At 48.2% G+C, this 19,153-nt stretch overlaps 2 protein-coding genes across 4 annotated transcripts in view; one reads left to right on the forward strand and one right to left on the reverse strand.

Annotated features, from left to right (window-relative positions):
- pappa2 (pappalysin 2) overlaps positions 1-656 on the forward strand; it is a 44,228-nt gene extending 43,572 nt beyond the window's left edge. The window contains exon 23 of the mRNA XM_076972123.1: positions 73-656. Coding sequence (XP_076828238.1) covers positions 73-180 — 108 coding nt within the window. The 3' untranslated portion in view covers positions 181-656. The remainder of the gene's footprint in view (positions 1-72) is intronic.
- The window catches only part of astn1 (astrotactin 1), a 197,351-nt gene continuing 178,542 nt past the window's right edge, over positions 345-19,153 (reverse strand). For all 3 annotated transcript variants that reach the window (XM_076972125.1, XM_076972126.1, XM_076972124.1), the window contains 4 exons: positions 11,942-12,074; positions 8,742-8,842; positions 7,666-7,849; positions 345-4,210 (listed from right to left, as the gene is read on the reverse strand). In XM_076972125.1, the coding sequence (XP_076828240.1) occupies positions 3,973-4,210; positions 7,666-7,849; positions 8,742-8,842; positions 11,942-12,074 (656 nt within the window). In that variant the 3' untranslated portion in view covers positions 345-3,972. The remainder of the gene's footprint in view (positions 4,211-7,665; positions 7,850-8,741; positions 8,843-11,941; positions 12,075-19,153) is intronic.

Raw genomic sequence — 19,153 nt, forward strand, 5'->3', positions numbered from 1 at the left:
CCGCTCCGCAGATCCCAGGCACTTCGGACGTGATTTGCGGCCTCACGCTGGCGTGTGCGATTTGGCGGACAGGTCATCCAGTTTGGGGTGGACTGCGATGTGGACGAGTGCACCTGCCGGGATCCCAAGGCGGTGGAGAACCGTAGGTGGGTGGAGCATCCAGAGACGGCGGGGCCGTGAGTGACGTGGACCCATGAAGTCCAGAGACACCAGCACACCAGGAGCTACGTGGGCCAAGGCTCCCCGGCCCGCGACCAAGCACCAAGGGCAACATAAACCCTGGTCCACCACTCATCTACAAAATATGTACTAATATATTACAAAAGTCTCTAACATACTGTAGATATGACATTTTAACATTTAATCTTACAAGCATTTATATACATCATATGAAGCACAAGAGCTCCATGTTTATTCCATTATTGATAAAAGGTTTTATACAAACGATGTGTCAGTAGTGTTAGCTTGTATCGTGCTATAACCTGGGCCAAGTCAAGGTCATTCCCGAAATGTTTTCAAACCTTTGTTGCTTAACACACAGTGCATGCATGAAGTTTCTGAAAACAAACACACTACATATGTGTGATGCCTATCATTGTGTCGCTGTTTGCGAAGTGTAGTTTTACTGTAATAGCAATAAAATTAACATAGCATAACTTTACATTTTGTGATTGATTCTAAATCTATAACAAGTAATACTGGTCATTCTCAATATCCTCCGAACGGTGCAGATGTGAAACTTTTCTATTGGAGTTGAATGTAAAACATCTATTGGTCTTGTGCAGTCTGACCGGACAAGTGACACGTTTGTAAGGAATCGTCCAAATCCGGGCCGTCAGTGTAAGTGCACAGTCATTGAGGGCAGGGGAAATAGTTTCGGGCACCTTTACTTGGAATAACAAATAATTAGAAACATTAACAAGACACTTTACTGTAAACATTTTGAAATCAGGCTTCCACCATCTTCCAACACAGCTTACTTAAAAAAAGAGCTGTACATTTTCATTATATCAGTTATTTCGCTTTCAATACTACGTTCATCACATTAGGAAATTCAGTCAGTTTTCATGAACATTTATGTTTGCTATTTCTCATCACTTACATAATTTATAGCGTTTTCCATATCTATGTGTATTACAGACAGACAATTTTTTTTGCACAACAAAAAGTTATAGAATCAGTTCCTGTGGAAAAATGTAAGACTTCCTACATATATAAGCCAGTGTGTCCTCCTGTAAATACACACGTCTATACCTAAATGCTGCTCTGAAAACATCTAGCTGACTGTACATGTATCCAACGTTAGAAACTCAGCATCGTAACAGACGTAATAGGCAACAGAGTCCCAAAAAGAAGGCTGCTCACTGAAATGGTAACGGGGCCGTTTCAGGTTAAGAAAGGTCCGTCACCACACACCTACCCTCCATCCTTTAACATCGAAGAAAACGTTCCACACTGAAATCAAAATCACTTTAGTTCCCCACTCAACCCAAGTGTGGCAGATTGAGCAATGCATGTCTGGAGTTCAGAGCTTGTGTCTGAGGTCCAGACCTGCCATCTGCAGATGTACACTGGTGCTACAAGGCTAACATCTCTGAGGAGAAATGAGAGATCCTCTGTTTGTCATTGTCACCACACATCTACCAAAATCATCACTGTTGCTCCAAAGCATAATGTTTGGTAATGAACATTTGAAAATATAATAGAACACAGGTATATGAGCACATAATAGAACACAGGTAAATGAACACATAATAGAACACAGGTAAATGAACACATAATAGAACACAGGTCAATGAACACATAATTGAACACAGGTAAATGAACACATAATAGAACACAGGTAAATGAACACATAATAGAACACAGGTAAATGAACACATAATAGACCACATAATAGAACACAGGTAAATGAACACGTAATAGAACACAGGTAAATGAACACGTAATAGAACACAGGTAAATGAACACATAATAGAACACAGGTAAATGAACACATAATAGAACACAGGTCAATGAACACATCATTGAACACAGGTAAATGAACACATAATAGAACACAGGTAAATGAACACATAATAGAACACAGGTAAATGAACACGTAATAGAACACAGGTAAATGAACACATAATAGACCACATAATAGAACACAGGTAAATGAACACGTAATAGAACACAGGTAAATGAACACGTAATAGAACACAGGTAAATGAACACATAATAGAACACAGGTAAATGAACACATAATAGAACACAGGTCAATGAACACATAATAGAACACAGGTAAATGAACACGTAATAGACCACATAATAGAACACAGGTATATGAACATGTAAATGAACACATAATTGAACACAGGTAAATGAACATGTAATAAAGCACAGAACACAGGTGAATGAACACAAATCAAACAGTTAAATGATCAGCAGGCACAGGGGAGCAAGGCAGGCATTAATAGACAGACAAGCATTAAAGGACAGAGAGACATTAAAGGACAGAGACATTAAAGGACAGAGACATTAAAGACAAAGACAGGCAATAAAGGACAGAGAGACATTAAAGGTCAGAGAGACATTAAAGGACAGAGACAGGCATTAAATTACAGAGAGACAAGGACAGAGAGGAATGTTGCATAAGAAGCAAAAATGAGACATCAAAACAGAACTTAAAACGTGACACTTAAAATCATGTACTCATGTTTCTAAATACTTCAGTTGTCCTGTTTCCTGCTGACACAGTCATACATTTTTCTGACGTAAAGGTATCACTACCTCAGAACTATGCAATGACAGAAGTAATTCAAAGTTGAATCATCTATACATTAAGGACGTACAGGATAATGACAACTAAGTATATATTTCTATCCTCCAACAAAGGTCCTAACCTATTAGTACTGCGAATCAATCCCTTGCTACAACAGAAGATTACAAATATTTATATTGTCACTACCTGTGGGTTCATATTCACAAAATCACAGAGAAATGTAAACAGAAACTTTATCATAAGATTACATTCACCCTTGCTGGGCCTGACACACATCTTCATGCATTTGTATTGTCCACAACTTCCTACACAACTATCTTGGAATCTGCTCTTTTGATTACTGAAGTGTTAGTAAGACAGAGCTACGTAATGATTTACTGCGGGGTAAAAAACTCCAGTTCAGCACAAAATCCCACTGTGTGCTCCAGTTACGCATCCTGTCATAAAGCGAATCATCATCTAACACCAAGACTAACACAGCAAATCACAACCAAGATCCCAGGAACCTGTGTTTCTTTTGCATGCCTTAAACGTGTAAACAAACACTTGAAGAACAGATCTGTCATGACATCTTTCATCATCTGTCACTGAGTCACGACAACTGAAGTACATTTTCAAACCTACACGATACAAGAGCCCTCCTGCCAATCTGAAGTCCTCTCATCCTGTGTGTACCATTGTATTTCTTCTGGATTAACGTACTGTTATATTTGTGTTCTGCCATGTGACTCTTATATGAATGTACAATAAGACAAGAAACCTAAGAACCATCCATTAACAAGTCATGGCAGTGCAAACTATAACTTTTTCAATGGAATGAACTAAACTAGCACTTCACTTCTCCTCAAATATCCTTATAGGGTATATGTAAATATGTAAATATGTCACCTGACCAAGTCAGGTATGGATCCAGCGTATTGATTGGTTGGCTCATATTGACGTCCTGGCTGGGTTTTAGTATGTCATGAGAGTGCTAACTTTGTAGCTCCAGTGCAAAATGCAGACCAAGCAGAAGTGAGTTTAGTCCCTGTAGTGGCTGACAGACCACATAATAAAATTAGTGAAAGCAGGAGGAACATTAAAAAGAACGACTGTAGAACACAAGGAGTAACGTGTTGTTGAGAGGGAGTCTACACCGCCAGACAGGAGGAGGAGCCTCCTGCCGGGACCCCCATGGACCAGAAGCGGGGCCCCTGAGATCCAGGAGTTCAGAGTTCTTTAGGTTCTCCGTAGTCATTGTACATCAGAGGGAGGCTTTGTTCATCACAGGCTTTGCGCAGGTCTTGGCCAAGCTCCGCCCAGTTGAGACCAAAGGCTTTGGTGTCCGTGTAGCGGCAGGACAGGTATTTGAGAGACGCTCTGCGCAGGCCAATTTTAGGACCCTGGAGAAGCCCCCGACACCAGCCACTTACATCATCAAGCTGAGACAGAATCAGACCTGCTTTTCTGTAATCACACAAACACACACATGTGCACAAGATTTAATAACATGTTAATATGTACTCTAGGACAACCACATTTCGCTTTGTCTCAAATGACAAAACAAAAGCCCCCATGGGTGATGGTGTATCCAGTGGTATTTGCTACATATCCTAACTGATGATGTAGTTTCCACCCCACACTGCTGACATAGCTCTGACAGGCACCATCCATCTGGTCCTCCAGTAGTACTGGAAAACACAACATTTGTTCATCTGCCTAAAATTTTCCGACCATTGGAGCACCGATACTGGAGCGAGATCAAGAGTGAAAGATTAAAGGGGAACCCCGATGTACTAAATATGAATTACAGTTAGAGGGCTGGAAACGGCTAAAAGAAGAGATTCCTGCCATTCTCAGCTTTAACACTTCTGGTCTGATACGATCACCTACTCACTATTTAACTCCAGGTCATAAAGTCATGGTCCTGCCATTAATTTTCCCCAGTCAGGAAAAATTCCAAGGAGATGCAGACCAAACACAAGTTAAAGTGGCCCTGCGGTGCGCTGGAAACTGATTGGCCAGTTTGGGGAGGAGGGAGTGGGCGGGGCTAGACAGGTTGGAAAGGGGTTGGTTAAGGAGAAGGGAGTGTGTTGACTATTGAGTGAGCAGAGTGCGTTGGGTTTGGGTCGGGCCGGGTTGGGTCGGGTTTGGTGGTGTTGAGTTTGGGCCGGGTTGGGTCAGTTTTGGTGGTGTTGGGTTTGGGTCGGGCTGGGTTTGGTGGTGTTGGGTCGGGGTTGGTGGTGTTGGGTTGGGGATGAGGGCGTATTGGGTCGGTGAGGTCGGGACGGGTTCGTGTCTGGAGGCACTGCGTCTCTGAGCGGCGGCGAGATCCCTCTCCAAAACAAGTGGCTGAAACCCGATAGCAGAAACACGGGAAGAACGCCTCATTCCACAGACGCAGCTTCCCCTCAGCCCCACGCCAAAACCAGAAGCTACAGTGTAAATACTGAAACCCAAAGGGACAGGGCCTGGAGAAGCCCGGCGGGCCTCATGAACAGGACAGCTTGTAGGGCAGAGCGGGAAAGCCAGTAGCTTGGAGAGAAGTCTCGAGCAGGGCTAACCCATCATCCCGGGGTCTGTCTGTCCACTCTGGTTAGAGACTCACAGAGCCATCAACACGACGTCCCACCACTAATACAGCCTCGTGTCCTTTCATCTTCAAACACCCAAAGAACACACGTCCAAAAATTAATCATTTATCTTGGCTACCAGCTCACAGAACATTATGATGGAATTTTAATGATATCAGAAATCGCTAGCACATTAAATGAAAAATATCCCTGTCTGGTACAGAGATGCTGTCATCTGTTTCATTCTTCTGAACGTATTTATGTTTCTAATATCTTGCCACATTTCAGTGGTTGCAGGAATTTGGATGTTTATTTTCTTAAAAGAAAAACCCTGTGGTTTGTTATGCTTTAATTTTTCAAGTGAATTTGGTTTGGGCTCCAAATAGCAACGGTTGTCACCATAAATCCCAGCATATATGGAAGTGGAAAATGGCCTCTCATTTCCAAGGTATGTTTTCAACCTCTCGCACTTTGCCAGGGCCTCTGTCCTCTCTCTCTCTCTCTCTCTCTCTCTCTCTCTCTCTCTCTCTCTCTCTCTCTCTCTCTCTCTTACCTTTCTGTCTTTCTGACTTGTCCACTGTTCTGGGCAGAAACGTTGATTTGTATTTGCACAGGTAAACACCACCATCTCGAGACACACCGCCTGAGCCTGGACGTGACCCCCGTGGTGCTCCCGGACCCGCACAGGGCTGAGACGTGTGGCCCGGGCAACTGTGCTGGCATCTGCCTCTCCCCCCGGGGGAACATTCCCTCACCTCAGCCTGTACTGAATGTCATATTTACCCTGTCTTCCAGAAAAAAGCCTGACTGCACAACGACTACTGTACCAGTTCACCAGTTGGACCAGTGCACTGTAGTTCTCCTCTGCCAAGAATAGGGAATGTAAACAGTATCAAACGCCATTCCTGACATTAGCAAGGCATGTCTCCATAGGGAAGACAGGACCGGGACATGGGAACTCTGCCTCGGGATGGAAAGACTGTTTCTCTCAGTTTTGGTGAGACTTTTGCTCAATATTTGGTGAGACTGTTTAGCTCTGCACGGCATAACAAACTGGAGATGAAGGTCGCCACAGGACTGTGTATTTTACAGAAGAAGAAAGATGACCGCCTGCCCTACAGAGTCCCACTGTCTCTCTGCTCTCATCCCACACGTTTACATCGCTGACATCACCGATAACCTCGTCTGTGATTAACGTTTAGGTTTGCATCATGATTAGCTAATGCAAATGACATTTAAATGCATCATGATTAGCTGAAGCAAATTGCATTTCAATTGTGCGCACATGGTGTGGAGATGTGAGTCAATCAAAACCCGGCCAGTCTCCGCTGCTCTGGGGAGGCGTGCTGTGTGCGGCAGCCCAGCACACGGAGGTGAAGCGCTGCTGGTGCGTCTCAGCCGGGCGAGGCATCTGGGGGAGACGAAAAGAGCCTCCCGCCCTTGACAGGTCTCCTTCACCCCCGGTGCACCCTCACCTCCAGAGCTGTGCTCCATCACTGTGGTGGGAGGTCTTCTCAAAGCCCTGCACCACCTCGAGCAACTCTCCACCTGTCTGCAGACGCTTAGGAGGCCTTCAAGATCCCAGCACCTCTAACACATATGAGTCACCAGCCAGTCGGTGTGATGTGTGCTGGGGATGAATCACTGATAAGCTATCTTGGACCAGGGATTTGGGGATGGCCGAAAGAGACTTACTTTGGTTCTCCGCGAGGTGAGCACGTTTATCATGTTGAATGAGACAGTGTGTGGAGTGTGTGGAGTGTGTAGTGTGTGTAGAGTGGGTTTTTAAACCACTCACCTTGGGAGAAGTAAGATGAATGAGGGAAACTGTTCCAGCATTAAAAATAAGTTTTTCATTTGTATTGAGGCCACTGGTGTGTTTGTCTAATCACTCCTCACTGATAATCACCTGATTCTACTGTGTTTCCATGGCGGCATCCTATGTCACATGACTATGTCAATCACATGACTATGTCAATCACATGACTGTGTTGATCACATGACTGAAATTTCATGTTTACAGTGCAGTTATTATCTTTGGATGGGATGAATTTTGAGGATATGAGCTATAAACTACAAACACTCTCACCTTCCTCATGACGCTCTAGAACGAGTGTATCTACCTATTTTAAAATGGAGTGAGTTAGAAGGAGAGTGAGAGAAGAAGAGAGATAACAGGACAGAAGACATGAGAGCAAGAGAGGAGGAAGATGATGACCGGAGTGAAGAAGAGAAATGGAGTGAGAAAGAGGAAGAGGGGATTGAACACGGCAAGGGAGAGAGAGACAGACAAGAGAGAGACAGGAAGAGGGAGAGAGCGAGGGAGAGAGACGGAGGGAGCGGTCAAACCTGGGCCCCAGCTCGTCCTCACAGCGCCAGGTGAACTCGCCGAAGCTCTCGAAGCGCTGGTTGTAGTGGTGGAGCACGCGGTGCAGCGTGGGGGCGCCTACATCCATCAGCGTGTTGTAGGCCGTCTGCTGCTCTTTGCCACTCGTGTAGCCGTTGAACAGGTTGTAGATCTTGTCCGCGATTTCTGGGCACACACGGGGAATGTTGGCGGTTAGCCATTACGGGTTAGCCATTACAGGTTAGCCATTACGGGTTAGCCATTACAGGTTAGCCATTACGGGTTAGCCATTACAGGTTAGCCATTATGGGTTAGCCATCGCGGTGTTAGCCACCGCGGGGTTAGTTATCACGGGGTTAGCCGTCATGGGGTTAGCTGTTACGGGGTTAGCCGTCACAGGGTTAGTCACGGGGGTTAGCTGTTACGGGGTTAGCCGTCATGGGTTTAGCCGTCACGGGTTTAGTCGTCACGGGGTTAGCAGTCATGGGGTTAGCAGTCACGGGGTTAGCAGTCACGGGGTTAGCAGTCATGGGGTTAGCCGTCACGGGGTTAGCAGTCACGGGGTTAGCAGTCACGGGGTTAGCAGTCATGGGGTTAGCCGTCACGGGGTTAGCAGTCACGGGGTTAGCAGTCATGGGGTTAGCCGTCACGGGGTTAGCAGTCACGGGGTTAGCAGTCACGGGGTTAGCAGTCATGGGGTTAGCCGTCACGGGGTTAGCAGTCATGGGGTTAGCCGTCACGGGGTTAGCAGTCACGGGGTTAGCAGTCACGGGGTTAGCAGTCATGGGGTTAGCCGTCACGGGGTTAGCAGTCATGGGGTTAGCCGTCACGGGGTTAGCAGTCACGTGGTTAGCAGTCACGTGGCGAGCGTTAGTGGAGCAGGTCATGCCGCTCTTCTGTCTCCATGTTTTCAACTTCCCCAAGAAGCAGGAAGCTCTGGCGTTAACAGCCATAAAGGATCTGGACCGAGGCATGATGGGAAGGGACTAAGTATGACGCTAGCCGCAGCTGCCCGAGTGAGTCTGATCAGACACAGAGGTTAGTGGGTGAACAGAAGTGTGTGTTGTGGATGTCATACCCTGTGCCTTGACGTCATCCACCGCCAGACACGGAGTCTTGATGGTGATGTCACTGGGGCTGGAACGACGGCCCGTGTTGTCCACCGCCCACAGTCGGAACCTGCAGCCACACACAGGGTTACCGCCTCAGCCCCGCCCACCTACAGGAGCAGCAGACACGCCCACACTCCACACACTGACCAATCGGGAGCAGCAGGGATGAATGACGCTGACCCTGTGTTCCCCTGTAAAACCAGTGCAGAGACGGTACTGGGACGTCATTCTTCAGCCTGCGGCCACAGACGCTGCAGCTGCACCCGGACCGGGACTGCTGTCACGCACCACCAACCACGACCTCACCTCCACCCCTGCGCTCCACGGGGGGCCCGGGGACGGAGGCGCGGCCAGCAGGAGAGCCTGCTCCACAGTGAACGCTGCAGCCTGGTGCCAGCGCATGGAACTATAGCTCCCTCTAGTGGATGGCAGCATTAACAACAACCACCTACCACATGTCCCTGCTGGGAGTCTTTAAAGGTGTAGACAGGTGGGTGTATGAGAGACACACACACACACACACACACACACACACACACACACAGAGAAACTTGCAGATGCACACAACAAACACACATTGTTTTTAGAACGTATACTGCATGTGTGCGTTTGAATTAATATATGTTTATATGTGTTTAAAGGAGTGTGTGTGTTTGTGTGTGTGTGTGTGTATGTGTGTGTGTGTGTCTTTGATCACGTGCATGAACAGGATGTAGGAATGAACTCAAAACTCAATCGTTCTAAATGAACCTGTAGTACAACACAGGTCTTCCATTCAGTCATGCTGGACGCTTCCCCTGGAGTCCGTCCTGCTCCCTGTCCACGCTGATTACTGCGGCTCTCAACCCTTACAGCACCAAGTCCTCCCTTCCCCTTTCATGAATACATTTTTAATGTTGCAATCGTTAATGTTGACGCTTACAAAAAAAATAAAGCTCTTTGGCATTCCCGCCGTTTCCAGTGACTGACCTTTGCGTTGGCATGGCATCAATCTCCAGGCCGCTTGTCGTAAATATTCCAGACATACCTGCTGTCTGCCCTCCTCTCCCTATGGAAACGGCTACGTGAAGTTGGCGACGTGTGTGTGTTTGGACAAAGTGCCATGCTGATGGTTTCGGTTTGGACATCTCTCTCATGTGTGCCTTCACTTCGCCTTACGAAAACACACACACACACGATTTCGATTCCTGTTTCTGCTATCACCATCAAGAGCTCCTTCTGAGGTCCTTTAATGTCGTTCCAATGCATGAAGCGCTTTGCCAGCTGTGGTCTGCTTGACCTGCTGAAGTATCTCTCCCCTTCCCACCGTGAGAGTGTGGGGGGACACAGTACAGGGACACACCTGTGCAGAGACACACCTGTGCAGGGACACACCTGTGCAGGGACACACCAGGTGTGTTTGTGTGTGCAGGTCTATGTCTGTGTAGGTGTGTGTGGACAGGGACACACCTATGCAGGTGTATGTGTACAGGTATGCGTCTGTGCTGGTGTGTGTGTACAGGTATACGTTTGTGTGGGTGTCTCTGTGCAGGTATGGGTCTGTGAAGGTGTGTGTGTACAGGTACTTGTCTATGCAGGTGTGTGTGTACAGGTACGTGTCTATGCAGTTGTATGTATACATGTGTCTGTGCAGGTGATTGTGTGTACAGGTATATGTCTGTGCAGGTACACGTTTGTGCACATGCATGTCTGGACTTACAGACCATGAAACAAGCAAGGATCAGGGCCACGTTAACAGGGCCTGTGAACTCGGTCGAATTGATTTTCGGATAGTCGAGTAGCTAGAGGTAGTCCAGACCGTTTTTGTGCAAATGGTTGTGATGTTTTCAGAGTCTCAGAGCTTTAATTCTCGAGAATCACGCAGAGCTTTGTCGCTGACCGCTCGGTTGACGTCTGACCGTTATCCAAGTCCCGCTCGCGGCCAGAACAAAAGTCTTGGGTCCTGCCAATAACAGCACTAACACACCTCCCTCAGAACGGCGGGCCGTGGAGTTCCCTGTTAAGATGTTCAGACAGAGTTCAGACAGATGAAGGTCTAATGTGGAAGCCCTGGAGAAGGATCCTTTGATTGATTTATTTATTTTCTGTTGAGTTTATTGCACTGACCACGTTCACAGAAGACATAAGAGTGTTCCTTGTTAATTTTGTCTTAAATTTTCCAGTTTAGCTGAGGTGACTAAAAGATCAGTCACCAGAAATATTGCTGCTGAGATTCAACCAGCACACAGCACATACGCCTGGTATACTGTCTTCATTTCATGAACGGCTGCCTCCGTCAGGGGAGTGCTGTGATTAGAACACTCCTCGTACCGGTCAGGATTTACACTCGAGCTAACTAAGTATTGAGCTATTTTCACGAGTCAGTGAAGGGGTGTTCACACCCTCGTGCGAGAGCGATGTCCTCTGTACGTTTTGTTGAGCAGAGAGTACAGGATCTGGGTGGGTGATATGATGGTCTCTAAAGCCCTCCAAGAACTTAATTGATTATAAAACTGATGTTGGGTATTAATAAAAGTACAGAAACGCTACACACAGATGTACCTTCACCATGGACCTTCTCTACCTTCACCATGGTGACCACACATCCCTCCACCATTACTAGTCAGGTGGACGACATATGAAAAAGTCTCTGTAGGTTATTTCTGGTTATTTTCTCATGTCATCCAGACAGCTGGTAACAGTAGAGAGGTTCTGCAGTTATAAATCATGGGCTCATTGTAGAAGAGATTTTCAGTCCTCCCACACTGACTTGTTTTGTCAGATTTCTGATATCTGACCAGTTTGGTCAGTTTTCATAGCTGTCAGTGTACAGCAGTAATGGAGCAGAGGCAGATGTCAGTGTGTCTTATACACGCCTGCTGCATGGGTCTACCAGGACATCAGTGTGTCTCACAACACAACGCAAACTCGCAATTACGGCTTCTAATTCAAAACGTTTCACCGAAGCAGCAAATTTGCACTTTCCATCTTGTCCTGATTGCGATGGCAGTCAGACAAAACAGGTGTAACACACACAGACACACACACCACACACACACCACATACACACACCATACACACACACAAAAGGCTCTGCAGGACACGCTCTGCAGGACATAAGAATCTTTTCAGGTTTTAACCAATTGCATCAAATGAACCTGACGTCCCGATGTGGTATGACACTCACATGTATGTGCTGTCCGGCTCCAGACAGCGTATCACCATGGAGATGGAGTTGAAGGGCTCAGGGATGTCTCCCAGTATCATGCAGGGGGATTTGGCCCCAGACAGGATGTCGTCCACAAAGCTCAGCATGGTCTCTGAAAGAAGAGTAAACAGAACGTGAGGATGCACCTTCACCGCGGCCCGGCGACCTAAAACAGCAGCGTGTGGAGACTCCGGCTTCAGTTCACCTGTGAGGAGTGATCAACGTCGTGCACGTGAGGCCACGTGACCTGCGCTATGATGAGTGGAGCACGCTGCTTGTGTCCTTCCCACACAAACTGTGGAGTTCTAAGAGAGCAGCCGCACAAACGTGAACATGCCTGACTATGGGGAAGACTCCGTCCTATGGGTAAGACTCCGTCCTATGGGTAAGACTCCGTCCTATGGGGAAGACTCCGCCCTATGGGGAAGACTCCATCCTATGGGTAAGACTCCGCCCTATGGGGAAGACTCCGCCCTATGGGGAAGACTCCACCCCATGGGGAAGACTCCACCCCATGGGGAAGACTCCACCCCATGGGGAAGACTCCGCCTTATGGGGAAGACTCTGCCCTATGAGGAAGACTCCGCCCTATGGGGAAGACTCCGCCCTATGGGGAAGACTCCACCCCATGGGGAAGACTCCACCCCATGGAGAAGACTCCACCGCATGGGGAAGACTCCACCCCATGGGGAAGACTCCACCCCATGGGGACGACTCCACCCCATGGGGAAGACTCCACCCCATGGGGAAGACTCCACCCCATGGGGAAGACTCCGCCCTATGGGAGCAGGTCTGCTCCACCTCCCCTGCTCCAGCAGGGAACATGCAGGGGTTTGTTTGCCCCTCCTCAGCGTTGAGCCCTAAACAATCAGCGGTAGGTGTGCTTGGTTTACCCAGCTGATGAGAGTCTTCACAGAGCAGCAGAGCCTTGCGTGACCCCGGGGGAGGGGGGGGGTCTTTAAACAGGGGACAGGCGCCTCCCACACGGCCTCCCAGAGCCTCCAAGGGCCCCAGGCGCTGGGCAGACACTGGCTCTGACCTCCCAGCATGGTGCACAGACGCCCGGCGTGACGCTGATGAAGAGCGGAGGAACCAGGGAACCTCAGGAGCCTGCAGGCCACCTCAGTGCCAAACACGCAGAGATGTCAGTCATGCTTACTGCAGGTGAGGGGGGGGGGGGGGAGCAATATTTAAGTTCAACAAAGACAGATAGGACAAAGGCTGACCAAGCCAACTGGCACAAACGTCTGGATGACCACCGCCTGAGCTCAGGAATGTTTGACAGCTCTGTGGAGACCTCAGTAAACAAAACAGGGAGAGCTCAGCGTGATCGGAGCACTGTGTTTGTTTGAGTGACCCTGCCGTGGAAGCGTATTAGCAAGGCTAGCGACATCAAACAAACCCAGGCAGCGAGCACGAACCAGCACGGAGAGGAATCACATTACATACTGTAACAGGAGAACGCCGAGACCTCCTAAATAATGCATGAGATTAGCTAGTGCATTCCCGCCAGGCTGAAAGGTAATCTGTTTGATAACATTAGCTAATGGCACTTGGGTATGTTTGTGTGTAGCAGTCAGCATTTCAGCCTGTGAAGTCATGAAATATGGCTTGACCCCGGGTGAGGTGCTCCAACACAATGAGCTCAGCTGTCTGCAGCAACCCAGCTGCAAAGAACCGAGAGTCCTCCAGGAAAGCGTCTCCGCGCTGAGCCCGGGCCCAGGAACGCCGTGAGATACTGGAACCGTGAGGCGTTCCCAGGGATCAAACAGCCACTCCACAGCCCCCCCGAAACACTTTGGCAAGGATGACATGAGAATAATACCTGGATGAACGCAGTAAAAATAAATTACAGATACAGATAGACAGTAGGTATAGATATTGATAGATTCCCTGCACAAAATGCAAATGAGTCCTTTGCAGACATCGCTCTGGTCACTTCCATCACATCTACACGGCGTGTCTGTATCACGCGGCACCGCAGGATCCGTTTTGTAACAGGACCGGGCCGAACGCGGCCGGTTTGACGGCGACGGTCCGATGTGGTCCGTTGATCTCGGATCTCGGCTCCACCGTTCTCCGGTGACTGCTTCAGGAGGCAGAACGACGCTGCCGTGGACCTTCTGATCATCTTCAGGATCCTGAGTCATGGACTCACCTCATCGGTTTCACGTTTATTTCTCCTCCACAACACCGATAGCCTCGTGGCCTGGCAACAGGGCTCAAAATACTCACAATAAAACAGGCAATGCATGGAAACAAATACACAGTGATAACAAATATCCCCTTTTTCCTTTGGAAAGCACGATGTTGCAACACTGTGTCATGACCCTGCCAGCGTCCAGGTGTGCAGGTGTGGACACTCCAACGAAAGAGGCTGGACAAACCGTCCCCTCTGGTAAGTGTTCAAGACGACGGCTCTGCTGTGGAGATCTTGGTCCTCTCCAAGGAAAGTGATTCATTACCGATATAACTGCAAACGTAAGATCTGACTGATTAGGTCAGTGCCCGCGTGAGACGTCTGTGATCATATACACCATCGTGTTGATTTTTCACATGTGGTATTATAATAAAGGACAAAGTGTTCCAGCTAAGCAGTGTCCTAGTGTGACAGTGTCCCATCACCGTCTTGTGTGAGGCGGATTATACTCAAGGGTGTGTGGTGCTCACACCGCCCACACCGGGGCCTGGGTCACGTCTACATGGCCAAGGTCCCAGCCCCCGTCAGCCAGAGCGCTTCAACATGTGGCCTCTCCGAGCCAGGACCTGTGTGTGCGGTGTGTGTGCGCGCGTGTCCCGGGAGCACCACGCACCTGACGGTTAATGTACCCTGGCAGGAACAGACGGGCCAGGTCGTATTGGAAAGACAGGTGTAGCGTTGGCCAGACGAGGCAGCCAGCGTTTCCACGGTGAGATCAGGATTGGGTAAGACTTCACTGTGTAGTGAGATGCAGCAGTCAGACGGGGAGGAACATGGAGAGGAAGACTGTGGAGAGGAAGACTGTGGAGAGGAAGACTGTGGAGAGGCTGCTTCATCTCAGCCGCAACTCTGCTCACCAGAACAAAATGATTGACATGACTCAAATTCAACAGCAGAGGTGCAATCAGTCAGTGAGGTATGATGTGTGGGGTATGAACTGTGAGGTACGATGCGTGATGTATGAGGTGTGAGATATGAGGTGTGAGGTATGAAGTGTGAGGTACGAGGTGTGAAGTGTGGGGTATGGGTGTGAGATATGAGGTACGAGGTGTGAGGATGGATTGTGAGGTATAATGTACAAGGTGTGAGGTAAGAGGTGTGATGTATGAGGTGTGAGGTATGAAGTGTGATCATGCAGGAGCACGTGATATTACGAGCGACACACAGGAGGCACCTCAGTCCTCCATGTTTAACAGCGTGTGACTAGTGTGTGTGATTCTCACACTGTCAACTGTTCCAGAGAGAATGCAGTTCTGACTCCAGCACAAGAGCAAGACCAAGGTGTGTGTGTGTGTATGTGTGGTGTGTGTGTGGGGTGTATGTGTGTGTGTATGTGTGTGGGGTGTATGTGTGTGTGTGGGGGTGTGTGTGTGTGTGTGGGTGGGTGTGTGTATGTGTGTGTGGGGTGTGTGTCTGTGTGTGGGTGGGTGGGTGTGTGTGTGAGTGTGGGTGTGAGTCGGGTGTGTGTGTGTGTGTGTGTGTGTTTGTGGGTGGGTGTGTGAGTGTGTGTGCAGATTGGGTGGGTGTGTGAGAGTGGGTGCAGATTTATGCTTGATAATATCATAAAGAGTGATAACATTATGCATGATGAATCCACACTTAAATTCACTACCTATGGCACGATTATTACACAAACACACACAGAACTAAACATTCCACTTTGACAGGATTGTTTATCATGGTGTTACAGAGTGAGAGCAGAATATCAGCTGGAGATCAAGGCAAAACTGCCTTAATGACACAGCTAAGTGTAACCCTGCATAAACCCCCCTGTGCTACAGTGTAACCCTGCATAAACCCCCCTGTGTTACAGTGTAACCCTGCATAAACCCCCCTGTGCCACAGTGTAACCCTGCATAAACCCTCCTGTGCTACAGTGTAACCCTGCATAAACCCCCCTGTGCCACAGTGTAACCCTGCATAAACCCCCCTGTGTTACAGTGTAACCCTGCATAAACCCCCCTGTGCCACAGTGTAACCCTGCATAAACCCTCCTGTGCTACAGTGTAACCCTGCATAAACCCCCCTGTGCCACAGTGTAACCCTGCATAAACCCCCCTGTGTTACAGTGTAACCCTGCATAAACCCCCCTGTGCCACAGTGTAACCCTGCATAAACCCTCCTGTGCTACAGTGTAACCCTGCATAAACCCCCCTGTGCCACAGTGTAACCCTGCATAAACCCCCCTGTGCCACAGTGTAACCCTGCATAAACCCTCCTGTGCTACAGTGTAACCCTGCATAAACCCCCCTGTGTTACAGTGTAACCCTGCATAAACCCCCCTGTGTTACAGTGTAACCCTGCATAAACCCCCCTGTGTTACAGTGTAACCCTGCATAAACCCCCCTGTGTTACAGTGTAACCCTGCATAAACCCCCCTGTGTTACAGTGTAACCCTGCATAAACCCCCCTGTGTTACAGTGTAACCCTGCATAAACCCCCCTGTGTTACAGTGTAACCCTGCATAAACCCCCCTGTGTTACAGTGTAACCCTGCATAAACCCCCCTGTGTTACAGTGTAACCCTGCATAAACCCCCCTGTGCCACAGTGTAACCCTGCATAAACCCCCCTGTGCCACAGTGTAACCCTGCATAAACCCCCCTGTGTTACAGTGTAACCCTGCATAAACCCCCCTGTGCCACAGTGTAACCCTGCATAAACCCCCCTGTGCTACAGTGTAACCCTGCATAAACCCCCCTGTGCCACAGTGTAACCCTGCATAAACCCCCCTGTGCCACAGTGTAACCCTGCATAAACCCCCCTGTGTTACAGTGTAACCCTGCATAAACCCCCCTGTGCCACAGTGTAACCCTGCATAAACCCCCCTGTGCCACAGTGTAACCCTGCATAAACCCTCCTGTGCTACAGTGTAACCCTGCATAAACCCTCCTGTGCTACAGTGTAACCCTGCATAAACCCCCCTGTGCCACAGTGTAACCCTGCATAAACCCCCCTGTGCCACAGTGTAACCCTGCATAAACCCTCCTGTGCTACAGTGTAACCCTGCATAAACCCTCCTGTGCTACAGTGTAACCCTGCATAAACCCCCCTGTGCCACAGTGTAACCCTGCATAAACCCTCCTGTGCTACAGTGTAACCCTGCATAAACCCCCCTGTGCCACAGTGTAACCCTGCATAAACCCCCCTGTGCCACAGTGTAACCCTGCATAAACCCCCCTGTGCTACAGTGTAACCCTGCATCACCCCCCTGTGCTACAGTGTAACCCTGCATAAACCCCCCTGTGCTACAGTGTAACCCTGCATCACCCCCCTGTGCTACAGTGTAACCCTGCATAAACCCCCCTGTGCTACAGTGTAACCCTGCATAAACCCCCCTGTGCTACAGTGTAACCCTGCATCACCCCCCTGTGCTACAGTGTAACCCTGCATAAACCCCCCTGTGCCACAGTGTAACCCTGCATAAACCCCCCCGTGTTACAGTGTAACCCTGCATAAACTCCCCCTGTGCTACAGCTAAGTTTAACCCTGCTTGGTGATTATTTTAACTTCAGCTATAACACTTCTTGTTCAAAGTCTGATTCTGTGCACACACACACACCTGTGTGTGAAAGTCAAGAAGAAAGCAAACAGAAAGCACATATCCAACACATACAAATGACTGTGGGCTGAGATGTGTCAGTGGCTACAACAACTCTTAACTTCATCTTCACCCTTCCTGGAGTTGCCCTTGTGTGTGTCTTCGTTTGCTCTCCTGTTGTAAGTCCTGTACACCCGCCCCCCCCCCCCCCCCCCCCCATGTGTGTTTGGGAACAGCAGCTAAACGTGTGTGAAGGACGGTGAGGTAGCAGCCCAGCCCGGTGCCTCGTGCAGACCTTCACAGAACAACGCCTTTTGTTCTTTAACAGGTACACATTTCATCCTGAGCTCCACATTCCAGATGCATCACTGGACCTGCCTCGGGGTCCAGTACTTGGAATACTGGTTCCACTAAAGCACCAGTTCTTGGGTATGGGCAAGACCTGGCAGACCCACTCACCTCAACAACAAACATCTGGCCTTCTCCTCCTCCTCCTAGGAGCAACACGCCAGAGATGCAGAACAACGACTTGCAGTGTAACATTTTTTGCATTTCCTCACAAAAAATAAATATTTCTCCATCTCCCACATGGAAAGTCTTATTAAGAAGACTTAAACCTCTAATAGGAGAGGAGGAGACGCTGGAGTGTCGGTCCAACCCGCAACTCACTTGGACGGGACCAGAGAGAACATATCGATCTACATTCACGTTCGTCGCGAGGAGCGTTTGATACTGATGCCGTGCAGGCCATCTGCGTCAGAGAGTCCACATCCGCGTCCGCTAACTTTGGTCAGGTGGTGATGACCACCCAGCAAAGCAGTAAAGACAACACGAGAAAACAAACAAGCTGAACCAAAGTGGATAAACACACACACACACACACACATACTCACGCACGCATGCACACACACACACCCACACACACACACACACCCACAAACATGCACCCACACACACTATTATTATACTACTAATATATTCTAATAATATTATACTATTGCTATACAGTCAATATTACACTATTATTATACTAATACAATAGTAAATATATACTATTGTTATACAGTCAATATTACACTATTATTATACTAATACAATAGTAAATATATACTATTGTTATACAGTCAATATTACACTATTATTATACTAATACAATAGTAAATATATACTATTGTTATACAGTCAATATTACACTATTATTATACTAATACAATAGTAAATATATACTATTGTTACTGTATACTACAGTCATTGTTATTTGTCAGTTTGTGAGTCGTTCTCTTGTCTCCTTGTTAAACTGCCTCCAGTAGCTCCTCACCTAGAGGAACATCTCCCATCATCATCATCTCTGCTCCTTCTCCTCCAGTAGCTCCTCACCTAGAGGAACATCTCCCATCATCATCATCTCTGCTCCTTCTCCTCCAGTAGCTCCTCACCTAGAGGAACATCTCC

Source organism: Brachyhypopomus gauderio, chromosome 14 (assembly GCF_052324685.1).
Source record: "Brachyhypopomus gauderio isolate BG-103 chromosome 14, BGAUD_0.2, whole genome shotgun sequence".
Taxonomy (NCBI): Eukaryota; Metazoa; Chordata; class Actinopteri; order Gymnotiformes; family Hypopomidae; genus Brachyhypopomus; species Brachyhypopomus gauderio.